General features: G+C 35.4%; 1 protein-coding gene across 2 annotated transcripts in view; it reads right to left on the reverse strand.

Annotated features, from left to right (window-relative positions):
- Window positions 1-999: 999 nt before the first annotated feature.
- The window catches only part of LOC118199395 (neprilysin-2-like), a 115,821-nt gene continuing 101,414 nt past the window's right edge, over window positions 1,000-15,406 (reverse strand). For both annotated transcript variants that reach the window (XM_035371244.2, XM_035371243.2), the window contains 4 exons: window positions 13,845-13,910; window positions 11,730-11,825; window positions 5,381-5,454; window positions 1,000-1,272 (listed from right to left, as the gene is read on the reverse strand). In XM_035371244.2, the coding sequence (XP_035227135.1) occupies window positions 1,188-1,272; window positions 5,381-5,454; window positions 11,730-11,825; window positions 13,845-13,910 (321 nt within the window). In that variant the 3' untranslated portion in view covers window positions 1,000-1,187. The remainder of the gene's footprint in view (window positions 1,273-5,380; window positions 5,455-11,729; window positions 11,826-13,844; window positions 13,911-15,406) is intronic.

The following is a 15,406-nucleotide window of genomic DNA, read 5'->3' on the forward strand; positions in this document are numbered from 1 at the left end:
ATTTCTCCAGAACCTCCGACATGCCATAAAGTTTATTATAATATTCTCAAAATAAATAGTCTCTTACGAGTTATATCTAGTATCAAGCGCTACTGGCTATTCTCTAGTATAACCATGGATGTTTTAACGAATCAGTGTATGTTGCAAGTAAATTTGTAAACTACGTTGTGTCCAGAAGTGTCACGAGAGGCATTTCTCCAGAACCTCCGACATGCCATAAAGTTTATTATAATATTCGCAAAATAAATAGTCTCTTACGAGTTATATCTAGTATCAAGCGCTACTGGCTATTATTCTCTAGTATAACCATGGATGTTTTAACGAATCAGTGTATGTTGCAAGTAAATTTGTAAACTACGTTGTGTCCAGAAGTGTCACGAGAGGCATTTCTCCAGAACCTCCGACATGCCATAAAGTTTATTATAATATTCGCAAAATAAATAGTCTCTTACGAGTTATATCTAGTATCAAGCGCTACTGGCTGTTATTCTCTAGTATAACCATGGATGTTTTAACGAATCAGTGTATGTTGCAAGTAAATTTGTAAACTACGTTGTGTCCAGAAGTGTCACGAGAGGCATTTCTCCAGAACCTCCGACATGCCATAAAGTTTATTATAATATTCGCAAAATAAATAGTCTCTTACGAGTTATATCTAGTATCAAGCGCTATTGGCTATTCTCTAGTATAACCATGGATGTTTCAACGAAACAATGTAGGCGGTAAATAAATTTGCAAACCACTTTCTGTGCAAAGTTGTCATGAACATTTTACCAGAAACTCCCATATGCAATGAAGTTTATTACTATAATATTCTTAAAATGTATGGTTTCTTACCTTTAAGTTTCCGTAGTATAATTTGGCAAGAAAAAAAATTAATTTCAATACGAATTCCTTGTCTTTTAATTATTTAACCTTAAATAAATGTCAATATAGTTGAATAATAAGTAACTATTGTCATAATTAAATCAATATTAAAACATAAAAAAAACCAGGGAATCAATATTTTCAACATTTTATTTAAACTCAAATTATTTATAGATTCAGTCGCTATATATTATAACAATGCAAAGAAGCTGGCTTTAGTTACAACGAAAAATCAATTACAATGAATTATTTTAAAGTGTTTTCTGTAAAATATATAATTGCAACTTGAATCTTAGAATAAAAATATTGGCAGAACATCCCTACCAAATCCGACACTGAGTTTGCGGACGTGCGCACCCAAAATCTTCGGCAAATTCTGGAATGCTAACCACGCCTGCTGTCGCTCTGAAAAAAAAAATCATACATATTATTTTAGGGATAAAATACATTTTCCTTTGTAACGTCGCTATCACGAAATGTACGCGACATTGAAGATTGTTTAGTGAATTAACACTAAGTCCTTTAAAGTATTACAAAGTCAAGAGAAGGATGTTTAGAACCTTTTACTAACAAAAACGTTAACAGTCGGCAACAACTAATGCTTACAGAAGCCAACCCTTTTGGCTTAAATCAAAAGGTAATGCATAACCTAAAAATTTATGAAGTATAGCCTAACTGCTTCACCGTTTAACTATCGCGCAAGCTGGCTCTGACTCCAAGTCGGCGTAAACAAGCATAATAGCAAGAATAACTCAACGCTGCAGAATTCTAATCCCTAGAGAATCAAAGGTAGCAACGTGACCTTCAATCAGGTAGAACACGCTCCGATTTCACCCTCCAAAAACCTCCCATTAAATGCATCCTTCCTTCCACCTAATCTGAATACCTCGCGTGCTGGAATACTGCTCTCTGACATAGAAATGAAATGAGCTTTGGTAGGACAGGTATTTTAACTTAAAATAACTGGTTTGAAAATTAAATGATACTTTATATCTGTAGAGACATTAGGTTAATTGTAAAAGCCGGAAAGATGAAAAATTAGCAGCCGCCTTTGCCGGGAATCAAACTGCGGATATCTGGAATAAGCGCCCAACGTGCAGATTACCACACCACGAAGACACGCAAAGAAGGTGGGAGAAAAACCTTATATATCTTATTATTTAATAAAAAACTCACTAAATTGGTGTAACATAAAGGTATTTTAATTGCTTAATGCAGAATATTAATTACATTGTAAAATCGCCTTTTTATTTAATAATAATCTGAAAACAGGAAATGCACAGTTTTAATACTTAAAAATATTCCTTTAATAAATCTTAAAATTTTTTTCGTATTTACATTGCATGCTTTTTTGCAATCTTAGGTATAAGAAAGTAAAATTTTAAAGTGTTATTAGAGTGTTATAAAATTAAAATAAAGATTTTCTATTGGAAAGGAGAAATCATTATGGTGTGGTGTGGTGTATTTAATTATGGCAAAGCACACTAGGGCTATCTGCCTAAGAGGAGAGATGCCTTCGTGGAGGACTTTTTAAGAGAAACTGGCTCGTATACACGTTACACATGGGGAAAACCACGAAAACACCCATGCAGCCAGCCCGTAAGAAGTCATTATGCAGTGTGTACTTTATGAATTAGCAAAGATGATTCTCGTGTAAATAAAAAATGTATTTATATAAAATCTAAAACTAATTTGAAATGCAATCCTTGAGTTGAAATCAGCCAAATCTAATTATTTAATTTCCATTTCCCCATCAAATCCTTAGAAAACGAGTAATTATAAAACGTCACATCATCCATCAAGTAATGATTTGGTCGAGTGATTCCATACATAATTAAAATAAGGACTTCAGTGACACAGAAACAAATGGACAGAATACCAAAACTACTGCAACCCAAAAGGATCTGCACACTACATTGGATACCAGCGCATGTTGATATTTACGGAAATGAGCAGGCTGATGGCCTCGTCAAAGACGCCCAAAATAGTTCTCAACTTCCCAACAGCTTAATCCTTACCGATGCTGACGGAATAGTCAGCCGAAGACTTCTTTTTGATTGATTGAGAGCCGAAGACCTCTCAATCAATCAAGAAGAATTCCGTTCCTACACTAAATTGTAACCGTGTGATTTCCACTACCATAGCCAGACTGAGGGCAAAACACTTGAAAGGAATGAAGATATCCACTGATGGTCAACGAAATTATAAAAGTTCTCATCACTGTATTAATACTGAACTTTCTCCAAACCATCTCTTCGACTGTCCTGCTATTTTGGCCAAGCTATTCGGTATTGATACAACTCCCTCGCACCAACTCCTCTATTTTTCGAAAATTCTTGATGTTGCTGCAACTGTTCTGGATTTTTTTGGCCCTATTTAACACCTCTGCACTAACGCCTTGGACAAGACAACAACAACAACCTGCCTTTTATTCTATTAAGGGTCAGATATACCCTTAAAGAAGACCTGATGTGCACTATTGCAAATCTAGTGAGCGATGCTCCTTTGAGATTACCATTAGAAATCCTTGAAACACCACAAATCGACATACAGGCTTTTAAATTTCTGCGAGCCCTTCGACAAATAATGGACTTTTTCAAATTTGCTCCCGCGTGTTTACATTCCAAATGGCAGAGTTGTGCATCTTTCACTGAATGACTGTACACCCACATTCGTGCGGTGTACAGTATCTTTACCGTTACGGTAAATGTACAGTATCTTTACAGTATAGGGTACTTAAAATACACGATGAGCCAAAAGTCAATTCGAGTAGTTTGATGGTAAGGGAAAGAGGTATGGGGCACCCTTGGACCCGTCCGTTGGATGGGGAGGAACTGAAAAAAGTTGGGCTTATCTTTGGAATATGGTAACAGGTAGTTTGGCGACGTTTTGGTAAGGCGATAAAGGTTACTAGCTAGGACTTCAGCAGTGTACATGGATATAGTCAAGAGTGTGCGCAATGCCATTTTTGTGCAATTCTGGGATTTTTTTTAAGTGAAAATAGGTCGACGTGTACATGGATGATACCGTGTGTGTGCAATTCGTAAAAACGCGGCAAGCAGTGGGCGACAAACTGCACTTTGTCCCAATTTCGCACCTAATCTTCGTCATGATTGAGCACTTTTGTTCCATAAAAGTTCTAGCATAAGCATAATTCGGCTAGCAGATTGTTGGGAAAAAAATGTTGGAAATGTTGAGTAAAAAAAAAAAAAAAAAAAAAAATGCCTTTATTTCATGAAAAAAAAATGGCGTCCAAACAAAAACTAGCAATTTGCTGTAGCAGGGTTGGTCGCCAAATTTTCGCCAAAAAATCGCCAAGTTACCATAATCCAAAGATTAACCAAAAGTTGTACTATCACCTATACAAACGCAATTCTATGTTCCTAGTCACAATAAAATTCGGAGACTTATTTTAATATTATTATCAAGGAAATAAGGAAAGTCACAAGATTCATTCTCGGGATATTTAAATTTCTCATTACGTACAGGGTGATTATAAATGAATGGTGCGGTTTTAAAAATTAATAATAAATCGATGTATTACTTTACATGGACTAACTTTATACCATAAGCAGCAGCAATTGTCCAAGTTTTTGATGTATTAAATCACAATCCTTCAATATGTGCACCCTTGGTCATACGACAAAAATCTACACGATAATTAAATTCTTCCCATACTCGGTTTAGCATGTCAGTCTGCAGTACATGCTTTAACCGACTACAAACTTCCGCAAGTGACACGGGCATCGGTGGTACATAAACTCGGTCTTTACTAAACCCCCAAAAAGGAAATCGCATGGAGTTAAACCTGCGAACAGGGTGGCCAGCGGAGAAGGTAGTTGTGTGTTGTTGCAGCACGTCCATTCCAGGGTTGGTGAAGAACACAATTAAAAAGCTGTGGTACATTCCTGTGAAAATGAGGCGGAGCATCATCCAGTTGCAAAATGTAATCATCATAATTGCATTCAGCTTGGGTAACAACCAGGTTTCCAACATGTGTAGAAATGAGTCACCAATCACAGTTTCTTGTTCGAAATAAAATGGGCCGTGCACTTTCTCGCGGAACACTGCACAGAAAATGTGCACGAAAAATGCACTGATCTGGACACCTCAAAACGGAACACAAAGAGAGCCTTTTCATGTTGTGTCTCCATTTTGGAAACTGACTATGCGGTTGCGTAAGTAAGCATATAAGGTATTTCTATAGCCTTCCTAGCATGCCTTCGTGGTGTGGTAGTCTGCACGCTGGGCGCGTACTCCAGAGGTCCGCGATTCGATTCCCGGTGAAGGTAGTAAACAGCAGATAGTACATGAGAAACTTGGATAGTTGTTAATGCTTAGGGTGTAGGTTTTACAGCGGTAAGATTAATACAGCGATTTATTCTTAATTTTTAAAAACACACTTTTCATTTATTATCACCCTGTATTTATGCGAAATGCTAGATATTAACACACACTTTTTCTTAGAAATACACCGTGTTATTTAAAATAAAAACATCACTATTTCACTTACTTATAGCAATTCGGATACGTCGTAACGGGAGCGTTCTGTATGGTATAGAACCGTTCTGCTCTCTCGCACCACATCTGAAATGTTAATTATTATAATGCTTTAAAAATGAGAATATGGGTGCTAGAAAATGAGGAAATATCAGAAAACCTGTTAGCTTCGCTGTCCATTGATTATTGAAGTATATTATTTTTCAGTTAGATTATTATATGAAATGAAAACTGAATATTTTTAACAGCATTCAAATCGAATGTTTTAAAAGGGCATAATGATGAAAGAAATGTTGTGATGTTGTTGGTTAGGGTCTGCATTATTCAAATCGCAAGTTAAAAACTGATTAACCAATAGAAGAAAGGGTTCTCCCAGTACAGTCAATATCACTTCCTATTACATTTAATGAAGCAATATTGTATACAAAGTGGCGTAAATGTGGCACAGCCAAAACTTTTTCCACTTTCCTAAATATACACAATAAAAAATATAAAATATAGAAACTTCAGAAAAGAAGATAAATGGAAGCTCTATATCTATTTCTGAAATAAAATTATCCCGAAAGTGCTTTAAAAAACTCCAAAAAGGACATTTTATTTGTTGTTTCTTAGAAAATCGCCAGTGCATTCTAGAAGTTAGTCCAGTTACACTTCTGTAGACAGTATATTACGATTCATTAAATATAAGGTATTCAATTGCAAGTCGTAGGCGCTTCTTAGCAGATTCACATAACACGTACTACTCACAGCAGGTAATAGTCTTAAAGTATTTGGAACTGCCTTCTAGAGAATTTATTTAAGGATGAAGTGCAAAAGTTCAAAGCGATCGTATATCCTCTTCGTCTTCCCGAGCAGTAACAGAACTCCCTTAATGAGGAATTCAGCCTTATGTCAATATGATCATAATTTACAGCTTTTACTCAAATGTTTTGATGTACACTATCGATGCTTTTCAACGAAAGAAAGAATAGCAAGCAAATGAAACTATTGAAATTTCTTTCTGATTTCTAAGAATACGCTGTCATGTGTAAAGAAAATGTTTTCCATGATTCAGTTTCGTATGACAGTGCACTAGGGAGGAAGGGCTCTCATACCTAGCCTTAGGATGCCTTTAGACTGTTAAAGTGCCTCAAGCTCTGGAAGTGATCAAAGGAGGCATATCCCCAAGGTCAATCCAGGGGGACAAAATTGCACGCAATCTTGGAAAAAGCAACACAAGTCAATGGCGACCGGCATACAGTCACCAACAAAAAGAACACAGATATATATCCCCAGTGTTGACCAAAGGGAGCCGAACCCACAAGGACAGCCTTCGATATTTCACCAGAAGTAACCTCCCCACAACCAGAGGGAAGACAACACAGTCTCCTTTTCTAGTCAGCAACTGGTAAGAGACATGGAAAATTATGGATCATATTAAAGTGGTAGAGAATAATTGTCCATAACAATTTAGTTTGGGTGCTACTGTGAAGTTTTTTGGAATTTTTAGAGCAAGGATTGCAAGAAAGCTCCACAGATGTTCCTCTTGCTAGTTTGATCTACTGTTGCTGACATTACAAGAGCATTCCACAGGCAATGCTATATCTCCTTATATCTAACAATTTTGTTCCCAACACTTTTATTTTAAGAGCACGTTTTGTTCTTTTGTCTTTAACAATTTGCAGAACATACTATTATCAATCAAGCTTTCACAGCTACCTTCTTTAGCAGCACTAGAAAATCTGCAGTAAGTGGCGTTATACCAAGTAAATAAAATACTGTTTGGCAAAACCATGGTATATTTATTCTTACAATCAAAAAGTGCACATACCTATTTCTAAGCAACGGCATGTATATCGCAGTGCATGCATCGAAATTAGAGTGTATTTCATTATGTCGAAGTATTTTAAGCAGCTGATTATTAGCAATATATTGCAGATTCTGACTGTGCCACAAAACAACTACATAATAATTTTCAAATTACGACGTGTCTTAATAAAAGGTGGCTATTAATAATAAAACTCTTGTTTTTTCAGGTTTTCATTATTGCAATTACAAATGAGAGAATTGTTTAAATAGTACAAAATGTATTTCAATTGAATTAAATGATAATGGAATTAGAAGGCGGAGAAGTTTAATGAGAAAATGGGAAGAGAAAAAGATTGTCATTCTTGTATTATACTCGATACGATAGACAGGGAATTGGGGTAAGATATAAATGTGCATTAAATTCCTATATTTAAGTCTCATATTATTTCTGTTATTAACACTATTATTATTCGAAATGTAGGAAGTACTACACTTGTTCATGACAGTTCAGTAACATTAAATATTTATTAAAAAAGAATTAGAACTGAACTCAGTACATTTGGATATCAGTGTATTTTTCAAAATCATTTATAAGATAGTGTAAATTAAAAAATTTTTCAAGATCACACTTTTATCTCTTTCCAAGAGGGATTATTTAATGACGTCCAAGCATTTTCAACCCACGCTCAAAACATTTCATAAAAAAAGCTGTAATAAATAACGTAAATAACTTAATAAAAGTATAAAACGCTGTAAAAGTATATTATCAAATAACTCTGTATATAGTAAAATACTTATTTACCTGCATACTCAGATATTCTGGATAACATTCGAGTTGAGTGTTGCTCTAGCTCATATCATTTCAAAAACCCTTTACTGATTACAAAATCCATAAACTTTTTTGGTTTAAGTCTGCTGAATTTCTTTTCTCTAGTTTTGTTTTGTTAACTGCTGGTACTGCGAACTCAGACAGACGCACAGGCAGGCCCGACTCCAACTTAGGACTATATCAGGCAGGAGATCTGCCTGTCAGGCAAATCTCGCCACCAACGAAGGCTTTTGAGATGATGCACCAACATATGAATTTCACTTTGCTGCCATCCGTCCCACAATTACTAGCGACAGACTTAATCATCTTTCAAATAAGACTCAATCATCTCATGACATAAGACATATCTCAAAATCCATAAATGGTCTGTTTGACCGGGGTCATCATTCCCGGCACCAGAGACCATCATGGTATGTATAAGCCTGAAGATGTGACTGGCCGTCAAAGTGTCCCCACTGCAGAACCGCGCTAGAAGATTTACACGGAATACAGACCTAACGGTAAGCCGTGAAGCTACTGATACCTTAGTTTGGGAACTTGAACCCCAACCCCCTTGGTCTAATCATAATGAACGATCTTCCCTCGAGGTTCGTGTTTTTGTTCCCACAAAATGCTATTTCCATAGTAAGATACAAAGTCAGTGTGTACACCCCAGAAGAACTTCTTTGTTCTGGAAAACAAAATATATTCAAAAATATTTGTTCCGCAGTCAAGACAGTATCGGAGTGTGTACGAGATCACTACTGATTTTCGATGCAAATTAAAAGAATACATAGATTTTACAACATTCGCAATAGCAGTTGCTGAAACAATCAACAGCAGTATGATCACAAATGTAGCATAATTAGTAATTTTCATTCGAGTTGTTATTGATGAATTTAAAAAATTTAAGGAATTACTGGAAATAATTCAAATCAATGGCAAAAACCTGGTGCACAGGATGTTGTGAAATAAAATTTATATCAGATAAATATAAATTAGTAAGTTGAGATAAAATGTTTTGATATGCAAGTTATAGTGCAATTGCCATGCAAAAGTATTAAATACAGTGAAAGGACAAAACTTTCAGAGTAAGGAGCGAAAAGTGATTACAGAGAAATAATTAATTATAGAGAGGTGAAATGGTTGCATGTTAAATCCTGCCTCATTATTTCAAATGAAAAATTTCAAAAACTTGCAAGGAATATAACATTATACCAAAATGTACTTGAAACAACATATAAAGACATAAAGACTGGAGTCCGATTTTTCAGAAAATTCCTTAACATTGAAAATAAGTTTGAATAACTAAAAAAAAGCTATAAATGGAACTTGTCAATTTACAGCGTGACATAAATCTAATCCAAAGATCTGACGATACAGATTTGATTAACATTTATTATTATTTTCCAAAAGATGAATATTCTCAATTATGAATTTTTACAATAATAATAAACAGTTTGTTTGGGTGTACATTAAATTTTTAGCTGCCATTACACGTAATTGACCAACTGATGAAAAAGAGGAGAAATGTCTTGCAGGTGCGAAACATTATATTTCAGATAGAAAATAACCATAAATACAAATTCTTCATTTTACGATGTAACAATTACCTCCCCCCCCCCCAGTGATGAGCACAACCCATTATAGGCGTTGGCCACTATTTAGGCCGGAAGCGATGGTCACTTCATTATGGAGGCATCTAATAGATGAGCCACCGTTGCCTCCTTTGAAGGGACAGATAATTTACATCCATGCCATCTCCGGGATTCGAATCCGGGTCTTTTGGTACCGCAATCAGAGTCATTAACCACTTTCCTGTCTGGTTAATGCGATATATTTATTATTATTATTATTATTTCCAGTGGCAGATTATGAACAGTTACAGCAAAAAAACAAGAACAATGAACATACTTGTAGAATACAGCAATACAATAAAAAAGCTGTAACAGAGTTCATTAATCTAATACATCTTTTGCCTCCCAGTAACGCTCGGGAAGAGCAGTCTTGCGCAGAGCAGGACAATGGGGTAGATGTGCGCTCCAGAGCTGCACAGAGTGCATATCGGAGAAGGAACAATTTTGAATCTATGAAGAGGATATTGTAGGCAGTCATGTCCGGTGGCAAAGCGGAATTCAGCGACCGCTCTACGCTTTGGGCCATTACACAAATTCGGGATAGCATTATCAGGTTCAATGTTCCGTCTTACTTTCTTCGGGAACATGCAAGGACCTGACTCGGAACAGAGAGCTTACTAAAGCTATGTTCAATAACTGTGGGAAGTAGACAGGATACACAAGAAGGGTATACAAAATCCTTTATTTTTCTCTATTTACAATAATTTCCGTACTTCGGAATACAAAGACCCACTACTTGTGGTCTAACGTAAGAATATAAAAATATAACTAAACTCTAATTTAACTTTAAAATAATAAACGTGGAAGATTGGCCTTATATTAACAGGAAGCCGTATGTAGTACAGAGAACTGCGAACACTACAATACGTTTAAAGTTATCAAGAGGATTAAACCTCTGGCCTGGAAGGCAACCAGCAACTGAGTAAAACTTCTAAGGTAAGCGGCCTCTCTCTCGCTTGGCAAAAAGCCACAACTTAAATACTTGGCGTTCGCCAGACAAACTTTGCATAAATACGTTAACGCTTATAATTCTGGCCGGAAGTAGAAAATAAGAAGTTATAGTAAAGATTTAAAATAAAATAAACGTTAGTAAAACTTAAGATCCTTACAGCATTCTTCCAAGACTTATGAGAAACACGATGATAGAGATCCTCCTGAGCACGTACTTTGAAAGATCTTTTAATAAGATCCCTAACAGTATAGAAAGGCAAAGGACGAGAAATATTTTGCATGATTAAGGAACCCGTTTTTGCTAAGAAGTCGGCTTTCTCGTTACCTGGAATCCCACAGAGGGCAGGAACCCACTGGAGGACTATAGTTTTTTCAAATGAAGCCAGCTTTTGTAGATAATATCGACAATCCAATATATAATTTGATATGGGACTTTTACCTGAAACGATAGCCAACAGAGCAACTTGGGAATCACTGAGTATAACAGCTTTTGTGAATTTTTCCAAGTGGCATGGTAGCTGATACAGAGCTGTGCCAATCGCAGCAATTTCTCTGTCAAACGCAGAACCCTCGGCCCATAGGGATGTAGAAAGAGAAATTTTTGGAGAAAACTCCGGCACCTGCATTAGGGCCATCAAACAGGATGGATCCATCAGTAAAGATCCGAAGCCACTCTGGCTCAGGATAAAAAATATTTAATACTTCGAAAGCGAGGGCTCTCAAAATAGTGGGATCCGTATTACATTTCGTTACTTTTTGACCCAGGTCAAGATTAATCCAGAAAGATTTCAAATTTATTATTATTATTAAGTATGTTTTGAACAATTTTTAGTAAGGGAAATTTAAAATATAGTTAAAATACGTTTCATTTTTTAACAAAAAGAAAAAAATAAAATTTCATAACAAATTCGGCAAATCAGAAGAACGCTCATTCCACCCGTATGCAATGTTAGTTCAGACAATTGACAACAGACGATTTTTGATCTGTCCAAATTATGAGCTGATAAATCATATTTGCCGAATTTTCATTCACTCTCTTGTATTGCACAAGTACAGCAAAAGTCATAATTTTTCTAAATGGTTATGCGTGTTCCGTGATTTATTTCATACACGTTTCAGTAAAAGAATAAATTAAAATAACTAATAATTAGCCTCTTTAAGAAACGCATGAGTATTACATTTGCTGCACTGATCCAAAATAACTGCTTCGGTGTATAATCCAATCCCGGAAGTTTGAGCTCTTCTCCCATTTTACTGCTCCATTTTTTATAGCCCTAGGGAAAAAATACAGAAAAGAAATGTATTAGTTACCTTCAATATGTATATTGAATTTAAGAATAACAAGTGGCTGTAATCCAAACTTTAACATTGAAATGAAAAATGTTAAAAGATGGTCCACAGTGCCTATACACATGGTGGCGTGAAGCTGACTGATGCATTATAAAGCCTCATTGATAATATATAGAAACAGACTCGACACTGTACAATTCTATGCTCTCTTCCACAAAATTTAGGTGTCACTTTTATCGGTTCTGCCGTATTATAAGTATTTAACTAATACCTCTCTTGGATGTTAAACAGTAAGTTTAAATAACATTTTTAAGCATAAACTTGTATTTAATCGTATCACTTAGTTAAATGTCTAATTCCTTTGAGCAGAAGTTTTTACATATATTTTATTGCACTGTTTCTTATTATCGGTCTTATTTTTTTTACCTTTTTGTACACTATTACATATATGTCCCATCGGAAAAATCAATCATCATTGATTACATATTTAAACTTTAAATTACCTTTATTTTTTGTATTTGGGCCATAGTAAAAGTAACTTATAAGTTTGTATTTTCGTTTCTATTCAAACGCAGCGGTTTTCCTTAGAGGGAGGAGTTCAACTGAATCTGATCTACCCCCTCTTCATAATGTTGAAACAGATTCAATTGCATTCCTCTTCCTATGTACTTTTTCTATTTCACATCTGTAGATTTCGTTAGTTCTTCTGGTTTACTGGTAATTTGAAAATCCAGAATAAGACACTAAATGTTCTAAGGTAATCTCATTATTACCATCTAAAATGGCGACAATATTCGTAGCAAATTCAGAATGGAGAAAACACCTTTTAACCCCGCTTGGTCGGATTTGTAATTTCTGACCATAAAAAAGCACTTTTTATTGCTGAAAATTAATATACGTTCTATCCTAAATTCGATAAAGGCAAAATATTTTTGACAGTAAGGAGTCTTTAATGGACCTACGGGTGGTCAAATATGTGATATCCCGTCAACTGATCACCAGTTTTCCCTGCAGTGCACCCAAGTTTTAAATTTAAAAAAAAAAAAAAAAAAAAAAAAAAAAAAAAAAAAAAAAAACAATGTGATATTATATTAATGGTGTATTATATTAATTAAACAATGTGATAATTAATTATTTGATGGGTTTAATATATTAGATATATACAGGGGCGTAGCTAGGGCATCTGTCCCCGGGCGCAGAATCCAAGGGGTGCCAAACTGATGTTACGAAATTTTAGAATTAAACGTTTTCCATCCTTGGCAAGCAGTAGGGGGCGCAAAATCTTCAGTTGTCCCTTGGCGCTGAAAACCCTAGCTACGACTCTGCATATGTACACAAAAATAATTATTAAAATTACGTAAAAACTGCTGTAGAAAATGGGTTTCCAATCTTACCGTTAAAACAGCTTTACAACCTGCTTGGATATCAGAGCATAAAACCACATTTATCACAAAGCCAAAATCATTTATTTAAATTTTTAAAATATTTTTGCTTACTTTATCAAAAAAATTGGCTATAAATATAAAAAATATCTTGAATGTTTATTTAGTTGAAATTCTAACAGATATCACGCCGATATTCAAGGTGGGGAATCTCACTGCGAAAATTGTAATAGTGGCGCCATCTCTTAACAATATTCAGAAATATAAATATAATCGAGAAATTTAAAGGGAAGTACGAGGAGCGACGAATACAGTTTCAATGATGGAATTTTTCACTTTCTTCGCATGGCATTCGACGCCGACCATACGGGCACAAAAACACCGAAGGTCTGAGATACGACACCGACCAAGGAGAGGTTAAATGACGTAACTTCAAAACTCGTCATTCAATACAGCTATTTTTTATTATTCCTTTCTTCAGAGTATTTCTACAAACAATCTTCAATTATATAAATAATCTTTATATGTGTATGATACAGAAATTAGTTTTGAGAGCTTTTGCTTTGTGCTTGCAACTTAAATTACTGCTTTTGATTTCTTAAGTTCAAATTTACAACTTACCTCGTAAGCTACTTTTAGACCTGAGCTGTAAGCCATATAGTCGTCTGGTGTCGCAAATAGCGTATCCTGTGAAAGACATTGTTTTAGTAAAAGTTTAACAGTTTTGCATGCAAATACGCAACAATACGGATGAGTATAATGGGGATATCACATCTAATGAAGCATGGTTCAAAGGGAAACTTCCTCGAGAAACAAGCTTCTTCTCTTCGCAAATAAGAACTGCCCTTAATTAAGCTGCCCTTTCTCTGAAGGAACTTCTTTCTTTGGAGAAAATTCCTACAAACATTTTTCTTTTTTTACCTGTGGGAGGGTTCTTGGCTGAATCATGTTTCGCTGTAACCGATGTTCCTGCTTGTTACGTGAAGAAATTTGCAACTAAGATGAAAACATTTCGCTTAAAGCTATGTCCTTTTTAATTTTTCCCACAAATAAGTGGTTTTAATTTAACCCCTTAATCTACAATGACGGGCATAGCTCGCGTACGATGGTCGGGCCAGAAGTGAATATTACGTGGAATATTTAATACGCAATTACAGTCTGATGCAATAATTGTGATAGACGCAAGTATTTCAAAATGTTTATTTATACAAAACTCCAAAATACAAAATTAGTAATCTGTAACGGTATGATATATTTTCAAAGCATTCTGGTACATGTAACGGAACTTTACACTTTTTACAATCGTATTCTATGTGGATTTTCTCGTACTTAATCTGCATACTGATTCGTTTCGGTTACAATATTGATCCAAAATATGTCATCAAATATTAGATTAAATATATAAAATTCTCCTCTACTTCCTCCTAATTGACACAAGGCTTCCTCTCTTATGCCAGGAGTCATCGTCTAGTCCCAGATTTTTGGACTATTTCTTATTTCTTTCCAAAGCCCTGGTAGTTGATCGTCATCAGATGTATCATTAATAATTATTCGCCTATACTTTCTTCGAAAATTACATAATTCGTCATGTTTACGATTGCCCGGATTAGCGTGTTACACAAGTCGTGCAAATGTCCCGAACGCTGCGAGAGCTTGTATATAGTTTCGGCCCAACATCTTCGAATCTAAATCGTAGGTTAAGGGGTTAAATCTACCAATCAGATACCCCGAGAGCGAAAGTTCGTTGAAATATTTCTTTCGACGTATTTTTGAGAAGGTAGGGGCTTAGGTATTAGATGTGTTATCGGATTTAGAGTACTTCTTCCCATCAAAGAGCAGCATCATAGGTACATGCACCTTAATCTATCTCATTTAGTGATTAGAATGATATTGTTTAGGCACGACCCAGTAGCGGCTTTAACCCTTTCCGGCAAGCTACCTTTTAAAGTCGGAGTTTTGATTTAAAAAAAAAAAAGGTAGGCAGTCTAATTAGGCCTAGAAGAGTACACAAGTAAAATTTTGTGAAGATAGCGCTTATCGTTTTAATTCTGCGGGTGTGCCCAAAGTGGCACGCTGATTGAATAGAGCTCCGAAAAGAGTGCTGAAACGAGTATTGTTGTCAATGAACTGACCGATGAGATGCGGAGAAACAAAGAATACAGACTCTCAGTTGTCCTAGGTTA

The sequence above is a fragment of the Stegodyphus dumicola genome, chromosome 2, assembly GCF_044657685.1.
Source record: "Stegodyphus dumicola isolate Sdum_Otavi_A_Nest chromosome 2, ASM4465768v1".
Lineage (NCBI taxonomy): Eukaryota > Metazoa > Arthropoda > Arachnida > Araneae > Eresidae > Stegodyphus > Stegodyphus dumicola.